This window comes from Triturus cristatus, chromosome 1_2, assembly GCF_964204655.1.
Source record: "Triturus cristatus chromosome 1_2, aTriCri1.1, whole genome shotgun sequence".
In the NCBI taxonomy this organism is placed as follows: domain Eukaryota; kingdom Metazoa; phylum Chordata; class Amphibia; order Caudata; family Salamandridae; genus Triturus; species Triturus cristatus.
The window spans coordinates 1,183,946,022-1,183,971,151 of NC_140580.1; the positions used below are offsets into that span (position 1 = coordinate 1,183,946,022).

Here is a 25,130-nt window from a genome sequence, read left to right on the forward strand (position 1 = left end):
CTGCAAACTGGAAGAGTAAGCACACTTTCACCCAGCACTATTATCTGGATTTGGCAAAGAGCGCTGATACAGCCGTGGGTCAGGTGATACTTTGGCGTCTTTTCCAATAAGGTGAGCCTGTTACCATAGCATGTATAATATTGTACCCACCATCTGCTGTCATAATAATATATAGTTTTACTGTTAATATGTTGCATGTGAATCTATGAAAGATACCCCAAAACTGGAGAAAGAACTTGTTACTTACCTGTAACTCCCGTTCTCCAGTATTGGTATCTTTCATAGATTCAAATGCGACCTACCCTTCTCCCCTTAGAGACTCTCCTTCTTGGCCAATGAGGTCTATCCCACAGGTGCTTGGAAATCTGAGGGAAGATTCCTTTGTTGGGAGTGTTCTAAGGCTGTTGTCACCTGATTGGTCATTGTTCAACTTTGGTCCTTTTTTAAAAGGGACATAGATAGGCTATTAAGCTGAACCTTGCATTCCCTTTGCAGCCTATTATCTCGATACATACTGCTTACTCTATAGCGTGGGACTCCTATTTCGACGATGGGGAATGATTCAAACATGTGAATCTATGAGAGATACCAATACTGGAGAACAACAGTTAGAGGCAAGTGACAAGTTCTTTCCTGCAACACACCCTTTGCCCTCTCTCTGAAGAGCACTCAGTCTGTCCCTCTATCCAACTGTTAAGCCACATCCTGTTTCTTCACACACACACACACACACACACACACACACACACACACACACACACACACACTCCTTCCCTCTGTCCTGGCACACACTTCATGCTTTCTTCTGGTTCACACCACATACTATTGCTCTGGGGTCTCAACCCGTACCCTCTCTCTAGACACATATATGAAACTTCATGCACTCTCTCCTGACACTCGCCTTCCATCCTCTGTTTTCACACAAACCCTCCCTCACTCTCTTCTGACACACATATGCTTTCCTCTCGCCTAAAAGACACTCCTTCTCTCCCTCATGACAAATTAATGTAACTTTCTTTTTTCGTGCTGCACTGACTCCTTTTCCCCTCTAGTGACGCACAGTCCGCCTTTTCTTCCACAGTGTATACGTGCTGTCTGTGACTGTGTTCTGTGTTATTCTCTTTAGGATGGTCCAACAGTTTGCTGTAGACTTTGAGAAACGAATAGAGGGCTCCGGAGATCAGATCGATACATATGAATTGTCTGGTGGTGCCCGGATCAATCGGATCTTCCACGAGCGTTTTCCATTTGAAGTGGTGAAGGTTAGTTGGATGTGTCTGCCTCACCCATGCGATCATCCTCCATTGATTCATCATCCCTGCACTTTCACCTCTCTCTCTGATCCCTTGCACCTCCTGTCAGTACTCTCTCCCTTCCCTCATCTTATCTTCCGTCTGGCTCTCCAGAAGTGAATGTGAACAGCTAACCCCACAGCAGACACCATGTCAAAATCAAATGGATTCATCCTGGACACTGTCTTCTTCAAAGTACACATCACTAGGAAAACCAAAATCAGCATGGTTCTAAAGAAGGTGAAGCCTTTCTTCACTGAAACCAACTTCAGAACAGTACAAGCTCTGCTCCACTCCTGCCTGGAAGGAGACATTGTCCTCCACTATCTCTGACCACCCAGCATCTTACTGGTGCCCTGAAAGACATTCTACATTCTGCAGCAGGTCTCCTCAAAGGCCTGAAATTGTTTGCCTATATGTATCACTCCAACTCAACGGTGGCTTCCCCTATAGCCCCACCTCTGTAAGACCAACAGTATTTCCTACTTAATAGCAGGAAACCACACCACTGTATTCCTAGAAGTAAACCACAACAGCCAAACAGCTACACCAGCAGCTAAAACATCTCTGTAATGGAAACAAAAGACTAAACTGCAAAAAAGAGAAAACCAGAAGACAGTTCTTCTCTCTATAGCCCAAGGATCTGGTACAGCACCCTCGAACATGAGAAATGCTGTGTCCCTTCTGCACATCAGAAATACCCGCAGATTCAGGTCTTCAGCGAACCTTACAGCGCTTCACTTTAGAGACCGCCATGTAGAGCGCCATTGCATACATTGTATACTATCTTGAATCATACCCCTGAACTCTTCCCCTCCTCCTCATTTTTCTTGCTTTTACTTGCTTCTCCTTTCCTCTTGGATCATATGTCCATCTAATCCTCTTCTCCTCCATGTTCTTTTCTTGTCATCTCTTCTCCTCTCAGAGTCCTCACCTCTCCTGAAATTAGTATTCATGACAAGCCCCTTCTCCCTGAAGATCCTTCTCTTGTAACTGATCTTCTTGTTCCTGCAGATGGAGTTCGATGAGAAGGATCTGCGGCGGGAGATCAGCTACGCAATCAAGAACATTCACGGAATCAGGCATGTGTTATAGGGAATGCGCATTCGGCACTGGCACCCTGTGGAACCACAGCGCCTTTGCAGCTTTAGTCACTGTCCCTGGCCTTTTGGTAGCTATGTGACATCTCACTGTTCGACTTCAGCTTCTGAGGATTTAATAAGTGTTGTTAAAATATTGCCACTAACCCTACTCATTCCCACTCCCTAGGTGTGAGCTCCATGTGAGTCTGCATGCACCACAGCTGCACTGGGACACTCAGAGGCAGGCACCCCAAGGCCCTAGAGTATACAGCTCTCGAGACCTCCCGAGTTAGTTTGCGACCCAAGACCCCATGAAATGTGTATCCAGTGCTTTCAGCGTCACTGGCTTGACCTGAAGTATCGCAGCATCAGGCCTATGAGCCGCACTCTCCAGGATACCATGAGTAGTTGCACCCATGCCTGATAGTCGTAAGCCTCCTCTGGGGTCCATCACAGACCAGCGTCTGAGGCATCATGCGTACATGAGGGTGAGGCTCGCTGAGGTCATTGAGGCACGTGGTGTCTCAGTATACCTGACTTTGCTTCAAACCCTCGGAGAGGCATGAGGCACCAGATTCCCAGGTCAGAGGCACTTGGAGGCCCCACACAGTGGGGTTGTCCTGCCTGCCCATGCTGGGGAGACGTCATGTCTAACCTTCATATGTGCTGGTCCTGAGACCTTTGTTTGTGGTATCCTCAAAAGCCCTGTGTTTGAAGCGCTGCAAGGCTTGAGCGCCTGGGTCTGGTCGACTCCCTTCAGTTTGTGAGACGAAATCACTGTAGTGATTGTGATCCCAAGAACCACATATTGAGCCCCTCAGAACACCAGAACAGGTGGAGCTCTATCATTTAAAGCTACTGATGGAGAGTGCTGCTTCTGGAAAGGAATAATGTCAAGCGTACCCAAGTCCACCACATCCTGGTACTCACAGGCCACATGTAGCAGTCTGACACTTCATCCGAGGATAATCCAGCTACCCAGGATGTCACGCATAGCACTGTGGCTTCGCTGAATGTCTCTGCCTATCAGCGAGCCAGGTGTGTTGTCCTATATTGAAAAGGTAGAGAGTTCTTCACAACTCAGCCAGGTCTAATCCCATCCGCGAGGTGGAATCTTTGCTATTCCCTGCTCCATTTGTGATAGAAATAAGGACCAGTGTCCTGTCAGAGGTAGAGCCCTCATGAACCCCTGCATCCTCTGGAAGCGATTAACATCAATGACTACTTTCAGAAGTAGAGCCCCTGATGCCCTGTAGAACTCCTGATGCCCTGTAGAGCCCCTGATGCCCTGGCCACCCTCTACACTCATGCCCTTTCTCAATTTTCCCAAAAGAAGAGTTACACATGTATTGCCACTAGCATGGGCGGAGGCATCGTAGGAAACTGTGTTGTCACTGCAGGAGGCACTGTCGCAGCCTATTACCTTGCCCTAGAGTTGGCTGTGCATTTAATTGCCCTCAGCCCCTGTGGCAGGATTCAAACCCTTGGTTTGTCACTGGGGCAGAAGCCCCTCAGCTCTTCCCACCTCTCATAACAGTGCTGTTTTTATCCCGCCCTCAGACAAACATGTTCAGCTGTGTAGCTGTTGTGGCTGTAACACAACCTCTCCTTTAGGGGACCTTCATTGACAATCAGAATCACTGGTATGTTCGGCTCATGCCCAGGATCCTGCAGCACTTTTATAAATGTATATAATGAACACTTTTGTTTAAAGAAGAGACTTTTTTTAAACAAATGTAATTTTATGATAGCTTACCTGAAGGCTTTATTGGTCAAATTATTTTTGTTTTTCTTAAAAGGCCCTGCAGTAAATTAAGTGACTGGAAACATTCTTTCATGAATAATTTTTTAAGAACAAGGGAAGAAATAATAGGCAACATAGCACAACAGAGTGCAGTTCCAGAAGCTGTAAAACTCACACTGATCTTTTAGAGAAGCACACACCACCAGTATGACATGACCTGTCAGTGACAAACCTTCTACTCCTAACTTTGGGTGCTGTATATCTTTGTGTGGAAGACAGATTCCTGCATTCCTGAAGTACATCTACTCCATCTGTGACTCCAATGAGAATCTCACCTCCAAGTAGGACTGACACTCCTCCAAGGAGCTCTTGCACTCTGCACACACATTGCGTTCCTCATTCATCCTCACATCATTCAAGGAGCCACTGGAAGAGCCCGTACAGCTCTGTGAGCCGATACTTATAGAAAAGCCTCTATTCCTCTAAGAGCCTGTACTTTTCAAAGCGTTTGTCCCTCCTGGAGGATCTGACACACCTTGGATGATGACATCCATTACTACTTCTCTTCCATCAGAACATTCTTCTTTCTCCATGTGCCACCGAACTAAGAGGAAGCAGCTGGATTCTGAGGGCAGTAAAGTTTGCATCACATCCACAGCATCAATGAAAAGGTTTTTTCATTGTGGATGGTCTCCAACTGCTGCAGATGGTCTTCTTAGAGAGAGAAGAGCTGACTTTATATGGGGATGATGGTGTGAGACCAGTGGTGCAGCTAGCCCCTTGGCCGCCCGTGGTGGTACCTGTGTTTGCCTGTACCTGCTGGCTTTGACTCACAGGTCTTAAACCAGAAGCCCAGCAGAGGATTCTAAATCTCCACTTTTCTGGTAACTCACTCTTCAGTCATAGCAATGAATGGATGCAACGTGTAAAGTCCTAGTTGTTCAAAGCAACAGGTTTAGGAAAAAAGGAAGGAACATCAGAAACCTCATGTTCATAGCATGTGTGATGTAGATACACATGCTCTGCATACTCCTGCCATTTAGTGTTGGTCTCAGATGTTGCAAGATGTGTTTCTGTGAAGAAGTCTCTTCGAACCCCAAGGTCTCCTGTGACCCCTTCTCTAGTAAGGAATGCCCTTGGGCACCGACTCCATTGTTAGATTGTTTATCACCGCCATCCGGTTCAGACACGTACCGACAAGGCTCTCGGACTCAATGCATTTGATGTACATGTTTTGGAGGCCTTTGTGGTAAGAACTTAAATCCTCACCAGAGAGAGAAGCTTTTCACCACTAAGCACCAATAGACATCATCGAAACAAGACTGGGGAAGTTTGACACACGTTACCCCAACCATTGGGGCGGTGATGTCCCATCTCCTCATTTTTCAAGCAACACCAGAGAATGAGAGCTACAAGGGGTGATGGAATGCATGCCTTTTAAAAAGTACCCTCAGTGTGACTAAAAAAAACCCTGGACTGACTCACACGCAGTCTGCAATCTGTGCCAGATTCGAGACACCAGTGAAACCTTCTGCTTGGTGTTTCGGTGCAAGAAGACTCTCAGGCAGTGTAGAGAGCAACACCTAACTCATCTCATGATACAGTGCAAATCCATTGACACCACGCCTTAGATCTTTGGCGAGGCCAATCTCCTCGGCGCCAAGGAAGAGGATCAAAAAGACGTAAAATCCCAAGGCCTGCCAGCACACCAGCCCAGCCCAGAGGTAATCCAGTCTGATGCCTCCAGGACAGGGAAACTTGAACAGGAAGAAGTTCCCTCCATTTCTACCATGGGCCCTGGAATGAAATCAATGCCAAGGATCGGGAGTATGAACAAACCTCAACAACATAAAACTCATAAATGACCACACACGAAGGTGGAGTACTGACCCCCCTTTGGGGATGGCCATCCAGCCTATCACATAACTCTGCCTTCTCCAGGGCCTCCAAACCCTTCGGGCTTGAGTCGGCCTTGAGGCAAGGCATCGGACCCGAAAAGAGACTCCGACAATCCCTATCGACCCTCTAGCTCCGATAAACTGTAGTCAATGGCAAAGCCAAAAGTCTCGTCGGCGTCCACACCTCAGTCTGACCCGAAAAAGGCTCCGGCTTCTAATTCGACTTCAAAGTCGGCCTAAACTACGCTCGTGCTGAAAACACCATCCGCCTTTGAAGATTAGCCCCCACCTCTGCTTCTGAAGTTTCTCAAAGGCCAATCCTAGAGAGTTACAGGAAGAGATCGACGAGAGGCAACTTTGAATCACTGTTCACCCATACATGGGGAAGATTTATTTCAAGGATCCTATGACTTCGGAACTATGCCAAAGAAAAAGAGACTGACTTTTGAGGAGGCCACACTGAGATTTCAATTGGACGCTCCACCACAGCTATAATACTTTAAGGATGCAACTACTAGCCCTCCTCAAGATCCTGCTTATCCTGCTTCTCCACTGGAAGAGACTCCAGCATCACCTCTGTCACATTTCCCACCAGTGTCTCCACAGTCTTATTTAGACAGAGGCAGCCCTAGTCGTTACCTCTCCTGAGGATGAGGAACCCTTTTATCCTCACCCAACAGAAGATCTGTGGGAGAATTATGATGTAAATATGTTGGTAGTCCCAATAAGGAAGCCCCCACCACAAAGCCCCCACCACATTTGTGCCCATCCCGCCCCGCTCACTCCTCATCTTTTGTGAGAAGACTACTGTGGTTTCTTCCTCATTGGAAATAAATCACCTCAGATCACTAGTTGTAAGCATTATAGATCTGAAAGAAACACGTTAGTGATAGATTCCTTACCTTAGAATTACCTCCAGGCGTCACACTGGATCCGGAATGTTTTCGTCAGCAGTACCCCTGCGCGTCGGTAGGTGTCATCATGCGGCTCCGCGTACGTCGTTGGCGTCGTAGTCGCGAGATGACGTCGCTGGAGCTACTTAGACGCACCCACACACGCTGACATCCGTTCGTTCTTTTTCCGCGCCAGAAAGCACAGATCCGGAGACAGCGGTACCCCCAGTCAATTTTTGACTGAGTTTTTTGGGACTTTTCTCTCTGTTCTTTGAGTCTTTGACTCCTGGTGTATAGGGATGCCTGGTTTTGTCTTGCGCGGCTTGTTCCCGCACGATGTCGGTGACGGACCCTCACCATCAGTGTCTCTACTGCCTGGGGCATGACCACAGCTCCGAGTCGTGCCCAGAGTGCTGGGCCATGGCTCCGTAAACTCTGCAGGATTGGTCCCAAAAGTTGCTAGAGGCCTGGGAGGCGGCTTCGCGCCATTCAAGGTCCCGTGGAATGTCGGGGGACCGGTTGTGGAGCCACCGTTACCACCACCACCACCACCATTGTTCGACGAAGTCTTCGCACTTGGAGTCAGGTAAGGCGAAGCACAAGAAGTCGCTCTTCACCTAGCGACATGGCTGAGGCTGTGGGTGGTGCCACCCCGGCGGAGCCTACACAGTTGCCGATGGCCTACCCACCCTTTCCGGGTCTATCGGCGACTCCAGCCCAGCTGCAGGAATTCCTGTAAGCCATGGCACGAGTCTTTGGACCATCGGGGCACGCCTTCAGACCCCACAGGTCCAATTGGGGTTCTTCGCCCTTTGTCGTCGGCTCCGGCCTCCGCGCCGTGTGACCCCCATGGATCCATGCATGGATCCTAGCTGATGTCGGTTGGCCTCGTACGACCTCCATCGGTGTCTACGTCCCCGGCTGCCACCCCGACGTGGAAACTGTGCCGGACCGGTGTCAATCGACACCGATTCTGACGCCAATGGGGAATTCTATCCCTTTCTCCATCCACCTCCTTTTCCATCTGCCCGGCAGGTTGGGGAGCCCAATGCGAGTTAGACCCGGACAGGGAAGAGGATTTGGAAGATGCAGGTGACCTGGATTTTACTCCAGAACCTGGCTCTCTGTCACCTCCTACCGTGGCTACGGAGGAGGGTGTTACATATTCTGTGGTGTTGCGTAGGGCAGCCGAGGCTCTCCACCTCGAGCTCCCTACGGTGGCCGGCAGGACTAACCTCCTGATAGAAGTGCTTCGGCCGTCGTCTTCCTCTACGGAACCACTGCTGCCCTTTAATGATGCACTTTCGGACGTTCTTTTGGGCACCTGGTCCAGGCCCAACACAGGCTCCTGTGGACAAGAACGTGGCCCGGGCGACCCCATTTTCCTCTCCCAACACCCTACCCCTGAGAGCTTGGTTGTCCAAGCCTCTGCGTCCCCAAGCGCGTTCCCTTCCGCACCACCAGACAGGGAATCCAAGAAACTGGAGCAGTTTGGAAAGAAATTGTTTACTTCCGCCAGTTCAGGACTGCGGTCTGTGAACACGCATGCCTCTTGGGCTGTTATTCCCATTCTGTGTGGGACACGGTTGGGCAGGTGCTGCCTCAGTGTCCGGAGGAGGCCTGGACGGTGCTCTCCCAAGCTATTGCTGAGGGGAGAGATGCAGCCAAGTTAACAATTCATTGTGGCCTCGACACCGCCGACTCGCTGGGCAGGGCGATTTCCACGACAGTGGCGCTACGCCGCCACACCTGGCTGAGGACATCTGGCTTTTCCAGGGATGTCCAGAACACTCTGATGGACATGCCCTTTGATGGCACTCACCTTTTTGGTGACAAGGCAGATAGTGTTTTGGAGCGTTTTAAGGACTCATGGGCTACAGCCAAGTCCTTAGGCCTTTCGGCCACGCGTACTCCTTCCGCTTCTGCTTTTTGCTCCTTTCGTGGCCAAGGAAGGGGCGCCCAAACACGTTCGTTTCAGAGCCACAGGCCTGCTCAGCAACAGTCTCAGGGCAGCCGCGGATGTGGGACCCGCAGAGGTGGGTCACGGGGCCAGCGGGCAGGTCAGTCCACCACCTCCCCTGCCGCCTCCAAACCTTCCTAGTCCAGTGTTTCAGGCACACCAAACGCCAGTGGGTGGCAGGATTCGCCATCACCTCTCCCATTGATGCACCATCACCTCAGACAGGTGGGTTTTGCAGTTAGTCCAAAGGGGTTGCTCTCTCCCCTCCGAGGCTACCCCTCCAGCCATGCCGCCACAGTACCACTGCATGTCGGAGGGTCACCTGACACTTCTCCAGCAGGAAGTTACTGCCCTCTTGGCCAAGGGGGCCATCGAGCGCATTCCGAGGCCAGAAGTAGGTCATGGTTTGTACTCCCACTACTTCTTGGTTCCAAAGAAGGACAAGGGCCTGCGTCCCATCTTAGACCTTTGGAACGTCAATCTCTTCCTCCGGAAGGAGAAGTTAAAGATGCTCACACTTGCTCAGGTCTTGTCTGCCCTAGACCCGCAAGACTGGATGGTGGCGTTGGACTTGCAGGACGCTTATTTTCATATCCCCGTCCTGCCGGCCCACCGGTGTTACCTACGGTTCACGGTAGGACACGAGCACTTTCAGTTCACTGTGCTCCCCTTTGGCCTTACCAGTGCCCCTCGGGTTTTCACCAAAGTGATGGTGGTGGTCGCATCTGATCTGCGCAGATCAGGGGTTTGTCTTCCCCTATCTCGACGACTGGTTGTTGAAGGCAGGCTCGCCCCAGGCAGTCGTCTCCCACCTCCAGACTACGGCCGACCTCCTGCACTTGCTGGGGTTCTCCATCAACGTGCAGAAGTCACACCTAATTCCCTCTCAGAATCTCCTCTTTATCGGAGCGGTTCTAGATACCGGGCCCTAGTCATTCTTGTGGCCCTGGACTGGGCTCAGAGTTTGGTATCCCAAGCTACTCAGTATGAGCATGGATTCCCCGATCCGACTGCCTCTTCGAGAGGATCTTCTGTTGCAGCAGCAGAGGACAGTCCTCTACCCAAACCTGTCCAGCCTCCACCTACATGTGTGGAGATTGAGCGGCAACAGTTGATTCCATTTGACTTGCCTCCTGAAAACTGTGATATCATTCTGGCAGCTAGGCGTCCCTCCACTAAATCGGTATACGCCTGCAGGTGGAACAAATATGTGGCATGGTGCACAGCAAAGGCTGTGGCTCCCCTTTCTGCCCCTCTTTCAGAAGTCGTTTTGTTCCTTCTTTCTCTGGCCCAGCAGGGCTCTGATCTGAGCACTATTCAGGGCTATCTTTCTGCAATTTCGGTCTTTCTTAGGCTCCCTGATCAGCCCTCTCTCTTCAAGTCCCCTGTTGTCAATAGATTCCTCAAAGGCATTACTCATCTTTTCCCTCCTATTCCGTTTGTGATGCCGCAGTGGGACTTGAATCTGGTTTTTACTTATTTGATGTGCACTCCTTTTGAGCCGCTTCACAACTGTCCTCTTCGTTTATTGACTTTGAAGACTGCTTTCCTGGTTGCCATCACCTCCGCTAGGCGCGTGAGTGAGCTCCAGGCTCTTTCCTGTAAGCCTCCTTTTCTGTCGGTACATCCGGACAAGGTTGTGCTTCGCACTCGTCCTTCCTTTTTGCCAAAAGTTGTCACTGCCTTCCACATCAGGCAAACTATCACTGTGCCCACTTTCTTTCCGCCTCCGCACCCTTCCAGAGAGGAGGAGAGGCTCCACCGTCTGGACCCAAAACGTGCGCTGTCATTCTACCTGAATCACACACAACAGTTCTGGGTGGATGACCAGCTCTTTGTTGGCTATTTAGGCGCCAAGAAAGGCCTGCTGCACACAAGAGGACTATCTCCCGCTGGGTCATCTTATGTATCAAGGCCTGTTATTCTCTGGCTAAAAAGGAACCTCCGGTGGGGTTGCGCGCCCATTCTACCAGGGCGGCGGCAGCTACTACTGCATTCGGACGTGGTGTTCCCCTGCAAGACATCTGTCAGGCAGCCACATTGGCCTCGCTGCACACTTTTACTAAGCATTATTGTCAAGTCCGTAGAGACTGCTTCTTTGGCCGTTCTGTTCTCTGTGACTTTCTGGTGTGATCTTGGTTCACAGACCCACCACCGGGGTTGGTATTGCTGGGGTATCTATTCTAAGGTAAAGAGTCGATCACTAACGTGTTTTTCAGATGAACAAGTTAGTTACCTTCGGTAGCAATATATCTGTAAGAAACATTAGTTAGTGATAGATTCCTTACCGCCCCACCCATCCTCCCCGTTGTGCGAACTGATTTCTAGGGTTAAGGTCCTCCCTTTCAGGGCCCTAGTTTCAATGCACCAGTGGTCAGTATCTTGCTTGGCTCTGCGTTCCTGGCGTGGTAAGTCATGTACAGAACTGACGGCAGCACGTGGGCACGTCTAAGTAGATCTAGCGACGTCATCTCGGCGACTGCGACTCCAACGACGTACCCGAAGCTGCACGACGACGCCTACCGACGTGCAGGGGTACTGCTCCACGAAAACTTTCCGGATCCATTCTGATGCCTGGGGTAATTCTAAGGTAAGGAATCTATCACTAGCTAATGTTTCTTACAGATATATTGTTACCGAACGTAAGTAACTTGTTGAACAAGGCTATTGCCTAAAACTCCTTTCATCCCCACCAAGCATTCTACCCTGTGCACACCTCTAAGCACAGAACACCTCCACCTTCATCAAGAGGAAGTACAATGTTTCTACTCTAAGGGGCCTTTGAGACGTGCCCTTCTACCACCAGTGCAAAGCAGTGTACATCCTGTACTTTTTAATCACTAAAGTATGGCTTTCTATGACCAATCCTCGATCTCAGGCCCCTCAACAGATCTATCGTATCAGATCCTTTTCATACGATCACTCTTCAGAATATTATCCCACTACTGCAGCAAGGTGACCTCAGGACCACTCTGGAACTGAATGCCGCCTGCTACCCATTCATCCAGCTCATCAGCGCTATCTTTGCTTCATGGTAAATAGACAACACTTCCAGTTCAAGGTGCTACCCTTTAGGGTTACCACAGCTCCAAGTTTGTTCACAAAAAGCCAGCAGTTTCCACCTCGGAAGAGGAGACAAACATGTCTTTCCCTCTCTAGATGATTTTCTGATCAAGAGTGTGGCCAGATGGCAGTGCCCAGTGCACACTCAAACTGCCATTTCCTCCTTCACGGGTTGGGATTTGCAATAAAGGGCAATGAGTCTCCCTTCCAGCCTCTACACATTCAGCCCTTCCTGGGCTTAATTCTAAATGCAATCACTGACAAAACCTCCCACAACCCGCAAAGGGTGCTAGCCTTCCAGCAGCTACTACCTCTTTTTCAGCCAAATTGTCGTCATCCTGTCAAAACCAAGGTGCGTCTCTTATGAATGACAGCTTCTTACATAGCCACAGTTCCTCACAACCGATTGCACAAGTGTCAGTTGCAGAAGTGTTTCTCGACACAGTGGTCACAAGCAAAGGGTCATTGACCAGATTTAGAGTTGGTAACGGCCAATACTCATTGCTCCCTGAAGTGTTGAAATAGCTACAATTTGCTACAGGGCAGGCCATTTGTAGACACCTCTCCGCAATTGACCATCAGTACAAACACCTCCCTCTGTGTCTGTGGGGCTCATCTCCTCACCATGGCAGTTCAGGGCCTCTGGCCACCCCCAACAACAGTAGTTTAACATCAACTACTTTGAACATCTTGTTATCTACGTAGTCCTCAAAGCCTTCTTCCAGTTCATTCGGGGCAAGGTGGAGCTCATCAAAACCTACAATATGATCGCCTTGTGTTATCTGCAGATCGTCGGGGCTCTCACGTCTGCAGCTGTCCGCACTAGTGCAAAAGATTTGACATTGGGCAATTCACCATCCGATACAGCTCCTAGCAGAGTACCTCCCTGGAGTTGGACAACAACTTCGCAGACCTGCTCAGCAGCATGCATCAACAAGTCCATGAGTGGGAACTCTACCGACAAGTCCTACTTCCCTACTTTCAACGATGGGAGTTTCCTCAAATAGACCCATTTGCCAGTCAAGAAGATGCAAAATGTTAAATTCGCTTCTCCAGGTAATTCCCTTCGGATGAACTGGTCAGGGATATTTGCCTGCTGTTTTCCTCCTCTCTCACTCATTCCATATGTGTTGACGAAGCTATAGCAAACATCCCTTGCCCTCATCCTAACAGCTCCTACATGGGCCAGCCAATCATTGTTGTCAACCCTACCCGAGATGTCTGTTACCCTGCATGATAGACTGCCTAGCAGGCTGGACCGTCTCACTCAGGAACAAGGAAAAATCCGACATCCAGACCCCAAGCAGTTCAATCTAGCAATCTAGCACCTGAGGGTTTAGAGTTTGGTTATCTAAGTCCTCCCCAAAAATATACAGATATTCTAAAGAAAGCCCACAGACCTACTACCAAGGTTTGTTACGTACTAAAGTGGAAGAGATTTGTCCACTATTGTGAATCTAAGAATCTAGACCTTCTTAAACCTGTGGTACAAGACATTGCTATTTGCTCCACGTACAAGAATCAGAGATATTGTATCCTTCGATATGCCTGCATCATGCACCATTGCTGCATAAATGCACAATAAAGAGCATTCCTCACTCTTCGGCATTCCTGTCATTAAATCCTATATGGAAGGCCTTAAAAGAGTGAGTCCACCTATGGTGTCACCTGCACCTCTATGGACCATCAATAACAGTACTCAGAAGACTCATGGGTTCCCCGTTTGAGCCATTGCATTCCAGTTCCTTGCAATTTCTTTCCCAGAAAGAAGCTTTCCTTATAACCATTACATCTGTACAGCGCATAATTGAGCTGCTGTAAGCCTTCACTTTGTAAGAACCTTTTATCCATGTTCATGCAGATAGCCTGTCCTGAGAACTGATGCTAAACTTCTTCCCAAGGTGGTCTCTACCAGTCTTTTCCCCTCACCCAGACTCTGTAGCAAAGAGATCTCTTCACACTCCAGCGATCAAAAGGGCCTTAATGTTCTTCATTGACAGAACCCAACCTTTTTGTAAAACTCAAGCACTTTTTGTTGCTTTTGCTAATCTTGTACAGGCCGCTCTATATCAAAAGCTGGCACCACTAGGTGGATCATTAACATGCTATCTTAGAGCCAAGAGGGCTCTGCCCACTCCCCCCAGGCTGCATTCTACCAGGAAGAAGGGGAACTCTTGCTTTTCTAGGGAATATTCCCCTAGCTGACATTTGCAAAGCAGCTACATGATGAACTCCACACACTTTTACCAAGCATTAATGTGTGGATATTCTTGCCTTGCAACAGGCTTGAGTTCACCAAACGGTTTCAGACAGCTGCATTATCCACTGGCTAGCCACCGCTTTAGAAGAGCGCTGCTATGCAGTCTATGCAGAATATTTGTATCTAAGTCACACATGCTATGAACAGAATGTTACTTACCCTGTACGCATCTGTTTGTAGCTTGTGGTGCTGTACATTCACATGTGCCCATCTTCCTCCCCGGAGTCAGTGTCTTGGTTCCATATCACTGGGAGATTAACTATTTATTTTACTCTTGTACACCATTTGCATTGTCACCACATTCTCCTTACTACCCCTTCCATACTTGCACTCACCTGCTGTGCGGAACACTGTCTAACAATGGAGTCGGTGCCGTGCACATTCCTACTAAGGGAGGAGTCGCAGGAGACCTTGTGACTCGACACTTTTTGAAACAAAAACAATTTGCAATGTTCGCTTCCAATGCTAGATGGCAGGAGTATGCAGAGCCTGTGAATCTATAGAACTACGAACAGATACTTCCATGGTAAGTGAGATATTCCTGCAATGCTTTTACTAATGGCGGGATCAGGCTTCTCGTGACCTCAGCACAGTCATCCGCAGATGCATCCATACCAACAACCGAGGCCAGCAAGGAGAAAAAGAGGTGATCTGCCTCTGTTTGCAGTCTCTCAAGGTTAGCACTTAATACCGCTTTATCTTCTTCAGTCTCACTCTGCTAGGGGGGCGTATTTTAAAATATCAAGACTGGCAAGAGATCACTATGACAAATCAGTGCCAAATATCGCTTGAAATAGTTGTGCTTTGTTGCTCATTGAGCTTCTAGGGCAATTCCACCAAAGAAGTGACAGCATCAAGAAGTACACACCCTTCTGGAGAAACAAGCCATGGAAAAGATCCAGTTTCCCCCAAAAAAGGATTGTATTCCCATTACTTTTGTTCTTGCTTTAGTATCTACATTCAGAATTCAGACACATACTCTGCCTCAAAACCGAACAGTAAAAACCCTTCGAAATGTTGGTCAACCAGCAAATCTATCCTCAATGCTTCTAGGGGACTGGATGTGCTACAGGGATCTTAAGGAAACATTTTCACCTCTCAGTTGCAGGTAAATGTTGAAAAGTTCCTAAAATTTATGCTAGGAAAAAATCGTTTATCAGTTTAATCCATTTAGTCTGATATCCGCCCCAAGAACATTTTCAGAATATGTAGCTGTAGTTGCTGTGCACTTGAGGAGAAGAAAAACACAGTTTAACCCATACCTCAATGACTGAATCATTACAGCCTCTACTCGTAAAGCGCAACAACATTCCCACAGTTTAGTCACCTCTGCCTGTGCTTGCACATCAGTCTTCCAAAGTTGATGTCAGCTCCACTTCGATCCATTCGTTGTGTGGTGGCAGACTAGGTCATTTCGAGAAGCAAGTATATTTTAAAGAAGAGAGGCAGGCTTCTATCCATTATCCATGTGAAATGTTGAGAGCTTCAGAAAAGGATGTATCTTGCAGCCAGACGGCTATCACTTCTTCTGAGCACCACAGCATTTTGTATATTCCTAGTTTAAATGCCCAGCTCCACCATGATAACTGTTCAACCGGCCAATATTGCCAAACTTTGAGCTATTATGGGGGGCAGATTAACTGTTAGTCCAGGAGTGTTACAATCGTTCCTGTAGTTGTATCATGTGAAGAACCTACTGGAGGGTGTTTTTTTCCACAACACATTCCAACTTAAACAGTAGTTATATAACCAAATCCAGTGTTGAATCTTTCAAGGACTCACATGATTGAATCATTCTCCGTCGTCGAAGTCTGAGTCCCATGGCACATTTACAAAGCAGTCATATGTTGTACGATGTCAAACAGGCTGTAAAACAACATAATTTGTAACTAATTCACATTCTTTAAAAATAATTAAACTTCAGCCAGTCAGCCTGCAGCACCCTGTTAACACTCTCCTCAGGGGCTACCATATTTCAAATTTTCAAGTGCATGTCGTGTGATGGGAGTCTCCTTGAGCTCTGCTCAATTTTCCTCAGAAAAGAGTTTAATTTTCAAGATTTCAACTTCAAACAAATCCTCTGTCAGACCATTATGTCAGACACTACCGGCTTTGTGGTTCCTGTGGTAAGAAAATACTTTATTCAGATGACCCCTACAAGGAATGCATATGTTTCCTATTTCCTTAACACAAAGTGAAAGACTGCAAGATCTGTCTCACTTTCTCCGCAAAGACTTTGAAAGATAGAAAGGGTAGGCTACTGCGGTGCCTTCAAAAGCTCCAGACCAAGGACACATCAGTCTCTGGTGAAGAAAGGAAACTACCTCAGAATCCTTAAAAGGTCTCACAAGAAAGAGAGATGAGAGACTCATTCTTTAAAAACATCATAAATACTGCGGAACCTCCAAAAAGGGCTTAAAAGAAGTCATCACACAATTTCCGAATAGCAAAGCCCATCTTCAAAGCACTCCAAAGAGGAGGACTCCTCAAAATCCAGGTCAGAGCCCACGACCCCATCAAATACGTTTTTGATAACATTGTAGAAAATATAGACAATGAGCAAATCGTCAAAGACGTTGAAACCCTCAACGAAATCCTCGTCGGCGTCATTGAGAACACTGTCGACACCAATGTCGATGACTGTAGCTACGACAACGCCGTCCACGACGACGATCTTAACGCCATTGACGGTGACTTCTTCTTCAACAATGACATCCGCACTGCTGACAGTCAAGCTAGCGATTATGAAATTGCAAATGATGCCAAACATTAACCTGATTTCAGAATAGGATCCTCCTATGCCATTAATACCTGAACGTGCACATCCTAGTAAAGATTCACCTTTACCATCAAGTCACCGGTTTGAAATGGAGGAATCTAATAATGATGAGGAAGATGATGATGGTCCATTTGGCCCCAACAGACACCCACGTTAACTATCAGGAGGATGATTATACGGAGGGTGAATGTTTCTCCCTCATGACAACCAAGAGTTAAGGGAAGCGACACTGCCTCAGTATTTTCACAGATCTGAACCATTCAAGCAGGAAAATGCTTATCAGAAAGAGATGATGAAAGTTGCTAGAGCACTGGTTAGAGACTTAAGATGAATGCTCACAGATTACTACAAAAGGTTTACTGGGCCTTCCAAGCCATCACCACCAAAGCAACCTTCGATGCCACATTCTCTGGAGGTTCAGCCTAGAACTTCTCACAAGGTTTAAAGTCCAAAACTCAAATGCCGCAAGGAAGGACTATCCAGCCATACACGCAGGACGATGTATATTCAGATGATGACCGAGAAAAAGCTGCGGTCCAGGATGACCAGAATAAGGGAGCAGAATGGGATGAATGTTTAGCTTCCATTTCTCCACCGCCTGCTCCTAAACTGGATAACTCTCCACCGGATGACAGAGGAGAGTTTTTTGCTCTTTTGGAGAGGACAGCCAAAAGATTTGATATTCCCATTCCGGTTCATCAGGCTGTTTTCTTTGACTTCAAGGAACCATCACATAGGTCTGTGAAATTAATTTCCATAATGGACTTCATATGGAATGAGGGAATTAAAGTAATATAAAAATGTCAGCAATCGTCCCTCGTCTAGACAAGACATATAAAGCACCAGACAATACTCCATCTTGCCTTATTGGTCCTCCTAAAGATAGCTCAGTAGTCATGCAAGCAGCCCAACGCCATTCAAGAAATCCATCTGCACCATGCACTACTCCTCCAGATCGAGAAGGAAGATGTCTCGATAATATAGGCAAGAGGTTTTCCACCATAACCTCAATTACATGAAGAGCAGACAACACCCTAGCCATTCTTGGACATTATGATCGACAAATGTGGTCCGACATCAGTACGTTTATTGAGTTCTTGTCAGAAGAACACTGGTTTAGAGTGGAGTTCAAGAAAATTCTCCTGGACGGAGAAAAGGCATTGTCGGAAATGATTGATTGTGCCTTAGACAACACACCTACAGGCATTAGACAACTAGCAGGAGCAACTGTTCTCCAAAGACAGAAATGGCTGTAATTGAAATTTTTTAGACCTCGCATCCAAATCAAAATTCTTGATATGTCTTATGACGGAGAGGGCACTCGATGATGCAATTCAAACGAATAAAGCACATACTGACATTGCTAGGTCGATTGGGATTCTACAACAAAGGCGTCTGCCCTTTTGAGAGGTCAGAGGTAGAGGACAAATTTCCTGTAGAGGACTTTTTTACTCTTACAGATATCAACAATATCAGTTTCATCAGCAACCTTATTGACAACAGAATCAATAACAACAGCATTATTGTCTGCCACCCTCAGCAGCTTACCCAAAGCAAGCGCCACGAAGAAAGCAAGGACCTCAAGCTAAGGACTTAACCAGAAAACAATGACATGACTCGCGCACCGGTCTCAAAACTGGCGAAACAACATCCATTAGGAGGATAAATAACCAATTACTACTAATATTGGAATCTTATTACAACAGACCGTTGGGCCTTAGACCTAGTATGATTTGGTCACACTTTGGAGTTTTTACAAAACCCTCCCCGTCAAAGACGACCACCCTCTCATCTTAATCTACTGCATAATGTTGAGCAAATGTGCTATAGAAAACGTTCTATGTTCGAGGCATATGAGCTGCAGATTACACACTTAGCATAGATCGCCATCTGGTGTTGGGCCCGGATGTATGCACTTGTTTTTCTCCTGGAAAGTCTTTGGAAGTCATGAGGTAGGTGGCTCCTCCTTTGGATCATAGTGCGCATGGGCATCGGCTCCATCCTCAGATTGTTTTTTTCCGCCATCGGGCTCGGATGTGTTTCTCGTGCTCCAGTTCGGAACCATTACCGATTCCATTTTGACGCGCAATACTTCACCCTTTCTACTGTATTGTCTCGATCGCGAACCCTACTCGTCGCGCATCTCTCCAAGTCAAAGTCTTCAATTCCGGTCGTCGACGAAGGCCTTCGGGCCTACCTGGGCCTTAGCATCTGGCTCATAGAAAGGACGCCATTCAAGAAGTGTCCTCGATATGGGTCGAAGTTTCCACACACTGATCTGCATGAGGTGTGTAACCTATGCTTGTCACTGGAGCACGAGGCCAGAGACTGTCCAGCTTGTGCCTCTTTCTGCTCCAAGAAGACCATTCGGGATCGGCGAGTTCGGAGGACCATGGCCCGCTCGTCGAGAGCAATCCCCGACGACATCTTCCAAGACGGCGTCGATGTACCGGAGCGAGAGCGGATCGAAGAAGGCCTTGTCGGCGCTTCCGAAGCTGATGACTCCGACGTCGAAGAAATCACTCCGGTGCAGAGGGTCATAAGTGAAGACGTCGCCCCCCGACCCCCTCCATACAAAAAAGGCTTCAGTCACACCTTCGCCTTCGGGCCCAGGTGCACATCGACACACCGCTTCCCACGGCCCGCCCTCGGGCCCGGCAAAGAAGCCTACCAAGCCTTCAGGCGACTCTGGCTCGAGGCAGCCTGCTTCCGGTGCCGAAACTCAATCTTCGACACCGAAAAAGAAACCGCCCTCCTCCTCCGTGTCGACCGCTGCTTCAACCTCAAAGTCCTCGACACCGAAAACAACAAGCACCCGGAGCCGACCAAGAAGCTACTCCCCAAGAGTTCAGACTCACACTCTTCGGAGCCGGAAAAATCATCAGGACCGTAAAAACATACAGAGACTGCAAACAACACGGGTCCAAACCCAACGGCACTCCGGAGCCAGTTCCGAAAAAGCCCTCGGAACCGAAACACTCTGCGCCGAAAAACCAACCTTCATCAAAAGAGCTTTTTCGACCAGACCCTGCACAAAAAACTCTGGTTAACGACCCTAAAACTGGTCAATTGACACTAAGTTCCAGGAAAAGACCACTGGACAAGCCTACACCTGCTCCACCACCTAAGAAGAGGGACATTGCTACATCCCCTCTTAGAGTCCCTTCTCCACCTCCTCCTCCCACACCACCTTGTTCTTCTACACCATCTCCTACACCAGTAGACGATGATGACACGAAGGGGGGGTGCGGACGATCTACCACTAGGGGATCCCAATTCACCCGATTCCCCTGACCCCTAGGATGACTATAATACACCTGATGTCTCTACTCTCCCGCAAGACGACATCTACCCCTCTAGGCCTTCCTCACCAGAGGACACCATGGGCTTTAATCACCTCGTACAACGAGCTGCCCAGTACCATGGGGTCGACCTACACACAGACCCCGTGGAGGAGGATTTCTTGTTGGACACTTTCGACAACACCCAAAGGTCCACATCTACTTTACCCATGCTCAAAGGAGTTATTAAGCATGCTCCAGATGTATTTAAAGATCCTGTTAGGGCTCGAGTCATCAACCCTCGCATAGAGAAAAAATACAAAGCTGCCCCTACAGACCCAGCTTACATTAAGGGCCCTGTTCCTTTAGACTCCATGGTGCTATCCAATGCCAGAAAGAGGGCTAACTCTCAAACATCAGGTGACGCAGCCCCACCCGACAGAGTCTAAACTCTTGGATGCCTCCAGCAAGAGAACAGCCTCACAAGCAGCTAACATATGGCGCATCGCCAACACTCAGGGCCTGCAAGCCAGATACGATAGGGCACACTATGATGAGTTAGAGTCCCTATTGCAACACCTCCTGTACAAATACAAAAGCAAAGCCAATGACCTCACACAGGAGGGTAAACTAATTACCAATACCTCCATCTGTTGCGCTCTCGATGTGGCAGATACCGCCTCCAGAGCTGTAAATACAAGTGTCCTTTTGCGTAGGCACGCTTGGCTACGCATTTCAGGCTTTAAGCCTGAGGTGCAAAGTTCAATCCTGAACCAACCATTCGACCAAGAGCACATCTTTGGCCCTAATGTAGACTCCTTCCTGGAGAAAATGAAAGGACACGGACACAGCCAAGTCAATGGGAGCCTTGCAATCGCAAGCTCCCAGGCGTTCTTTTCGTTACTCCTCCTACAAAGGCAACTCCAGAGGCTACTCATAAGACAACCCCTCCACCTCTTACAAGGCTCCCACCCAGTCCACCTTCACCAGAGGTTACCAGAGAGGAGGTTAGAGGCAACAATAACAAGGGCAGAGGCAAGACTAACAACACCTGCTCTGCCTCCACCCTTACCAAATGACTTCCCTCCGCTTCCCCCAGACCATTCCACTCCTGTCGGGGGAAGACTACAACAGTTCCTTCCTGTCTGGACCAACATCACCACAAACAGGTGGGTGTGACAAATAGTTCAATCAGGTTATTGTCTCGAACTTACCTCTACCACCCCAAATATACCACCCAAACAGCGTCCAATGTCACAAGAACATCTATCACTGCTAAAGCAGGAGGTAATCTCCCTCCTGCAAAAAAATGCAATAGAACTGATTCCCCTGCGCCAACAAAACACGGGAGTTTACTCCCTGTATTTTCTCATACCAAAGAAGGACGGCTCTCTGAGACCTATTTTAGACCTCAGACCCCTAAATCTCTACATACACTCAGACCATTTCCACATGGTCACACTTCAGCAGGTCCTTCTCCTTCTTTCACAGGGCGACTTCCTTGCTACCCTAGATCTCAAGGACGCCTACTTCCATATTCCCATTCACGCAGCTCACAGAAAGTATCTCCGGTTTTTAGTGGACGGGCAGCACTATCACTTCAAAGTGCTCCCGTTCGGAGTCACAACAGCACCAAGGGTATTCACCAAGTGCCTAGCGGTAGTAGCAGCCCACTTAAGAAGACAGCACATTCACGTCTTCCCATATCTCAACGACTGGCTCATAAACCAGTGTGTACACCTCACTCACGTGACTATCCAACTACTCCATGACCTGGGGTTCACTGTAAACCACACCAACTCTCATCTGCAACCGTCCCACACACAACAATACCTCGGTGCCACCATAGACACCTCTAGAGCGCTAGCCTATCCCACTCCAGCCAGGATAGCAAGCATGCAGGCTCTCCTCCCCAAATTTCAACCTCAACACTCCCTTCCAGCTCAAGTGTTCATGCAACTCATAGGGATGATGGCCTCTTGCATATTTATAGTGCCTCACGCAAGACTCCAGATGCGTCCTCTCCAAGAGTGCTTAGCACGCCAATGGAACCAGGCTCAAGGTCAGCTAACAGATCTGGTGTTGGTAGACGGTCGCACTCATCGCTCTCTGCAGTGGTGGAACACCAAAAACCTTTCCAAAAGACGACCGTTCCTAGAGCCAGTTCCGCAAATTATCATGACAGCGGACGCATCGCTCTCCAGCTGGGGAGCTCACCTATTACATCACACCATGCAGGGCAGATGGACACCTCAACAAAAGTTACTCCACATCAACCACCTGGAGTTACTAGCCATATTCTTAGCCTTAAAAGCATTCCAAAAGCAAATATCAGGCAAAGCTGTCTTAGTCCGCACAGACAACATGACAGCCATGTACTACATACAAAAACAAGGCGGAACACACTCTCTGCAGCTTTCTCAGCTAGCACAGACCATACGGAGATGGGCTATATCTCAGAATATATTTCTCCTAGCCCAACATGTCCCGGAGTTCAAAACACCATAGCCGATCTGTTAAGTCGTCAAACACAACAGATCCATGAGTGGGAACTTCATCCGCAAGTTCTTCACCCGTTCTTTCAAATGTGGGGACAACCACAGATAGACCTCTTCGCCACCCACAAAAATGCCAAATGCCCAAGCTTCGCCGCCAGATATCCACACCCAATGTCCAAAGGCAATGCGATATGGATGAATTGGTCAGGCAGATCTGCGTACGCTTTTCCACCTCTCCCACTCATTCCACTGGTGGTGCACAAACTACAGCAACACTCGCTAACTCTCATTCTAGTTGCTCCAACTTGGGCCAGACAACCGTGGTACACCACATTACTGGAACTGTCCGTAGCTCCGCAACAAAAATTACATCTCTCACCACGCCTCTTAACCCAGAACCGTGGAGAGATCAGACACCCGGACCCAGCTCAGCTCAACCTTGCGATATGGCTCCTTAGGTCTTAGAGTTTACCTTGATCTTCCCCCTGACTGTATGACCGTCATTAGAGAAGCTAGACGTCCCACCACTAGAGCCTGCTATGCAGCCAAGTGGAAACGATTTGTGATATATTATCATAACAACACCATCATACCCCTAGACGTGTCTATCCAACACATCATAGGGTACCTTCTACACCTCCAAAGGTGCAACTTAGCCTATACGTCTATTAGACTGCACCTTGCTGCCATAGCAGCATACCTACAAAATACACTTATCACTTTTCAAGGTACCTGCCATCAAAGCCTTTATGGAAGGCCTTAAAAGGATAATTCCTCCCAGAGTTCCACCCTCATCTGTGTGGAATTTAAACATCGTTCTCACAAGACTATTGGGCCCTCCTTTTGAACCTCTACATAAATGTGAGCTACAATTCTTAACATGGAAAGTAGCTTTCCTAGTGACCATAACTTCTCTAAGAGGAGTTAGTGAGCTACAAGCACTAACTATCCAGGAACCTTTATTGCAAATCCATCATAATAAGGTTGTTCTACGAACGAATCCTAAATTCCTTTCAAAAGTCATTGCTCCCTTCCACCTCAATCAGTCTGCGGAGTTGCCCGTATTTTTCTCGCGACCACAGACAGTCGCAGAAAGAGCTCTTCATACTTTAGATGTTAAAAGAGCATTGCTTTATTACATCGAGAGAACACAACCTTTTCGTAAGACCAAACAACTTTTTGTGTCTTTCTCACCACCACACAAAGGCAACCCCATATCAAATTCTGGGATAGCTAGATGGATCGTTAAATGCATACAAATCTCCTACCACAAAGCAAAACGTACATTATCTGTTCCTCCGAAGGCCCACTCTACACGAAAGATCGGGGCTTCTATGGCATTTTTAGGGAACATTCCCTTAGATGATATCTGCAGGGCAGCTACATGGTCTATACCGCGCACATTCACTAAACACTATTGTGTAGATGTGCAAACAAAACAACAATCTAGTGTGGGCCAGGCTGTTCTCAAAACACTATTATAAACTACTGCAGCAGATACTGGTGGTCGCCGCTAAGGATGGGTACTGCTATACAATCTATGCTAAGTGTGTGATCTGCAGCTCATATGCCTCGAACGGCAACTGCTACTTACCAGTATGCATCTGTTCTTGGCATGTAGAGCTGCAGATCCACACACGCCCACCCGCCTCCCCGGCTACCTTTATCTGTTCCAGTACCATCTTATTTAGATACAGCATACATGGGCATCTTTCCGGTTTCTTACAAAGCTCCATCATTTCCCTGCTGGTGAAAAACAATCTGAGGATCGAGCCGATGCCCATGCACACTATGATCCAAAGGAGGAGTCACCTACCTCGTGACTTCCAAAGACTTTCCAGGACAAAAACAAGTGCAAACATCTGGGCCCAACACCAGATGGTGATCTATGCTAAGTGTGTGGATTTCCAGCTCTACATGCCAAGAACAGATGCATACTGGTAAGTAGCATATTCCTTTCTCAGAGAAATGTATGTTTGTAATTTCCCTTTTTCCTGATAAGGACGAATCCTGGGGACTGATATTTTCACAAAATGCCTAGTTCCCGTGGCAGCCTATTTGAGACAAAAGGGTCAGCAAATGTTTCCCAACCAGGACGACTGGCTGATAAAGGCTCATCTTCTTGTGTCGTGGACCCAAGAGGCTCTGGACATGGCTGGAACGTCAAGGCAATTCCCTGGTGGTTCAATACTTGACAGGCTCTCTGAACGCCAGAGTAGACAAACTCAGCTGAAGATGCCTAGTGGATCACAAATGGCGTCTCCACCTGGAGGTGGCTAAAGTTCTCGTTCAGCGGTGGGGAGAGCCTTGGTTAGATCTGTTTGGCACCCCTGAGAATGTGCAATGTCACCACTGCTGCGCTTTGGAGTTTCCATGGCGG

At 48.0% G+C, this 25,130-nt stretch overlaps 1 protein-coding gene across 13 annotated transcripts in view; it reads left to right on the top strand.

The window, feature by feature from the left end:
- DNM1 (dynamin 1) overlaps positions 1-25,130 on the top strand; it is a 796,474-nt gene that overhangs the window by 392,441 nt on the left and 378,903 nt on the right. For all 13 annotated transcript variants that reach the window (XM_085614099.1, XM_085614096.1, XM_085614097.1 and 10 more), the window contains exons 8-9: positions 1,127-1,262; positions 2,307-2,374. In XM_085614099.1, the coding sequence (XP_085470225.1) occupies positions 1,127-1,262; positions 2,307-2,374 (204 nt within the window). The remainder of the gene's footprint in view (positions 1-1,126; positions 1,263-2,306; positions 2,375-25,130) is intronic.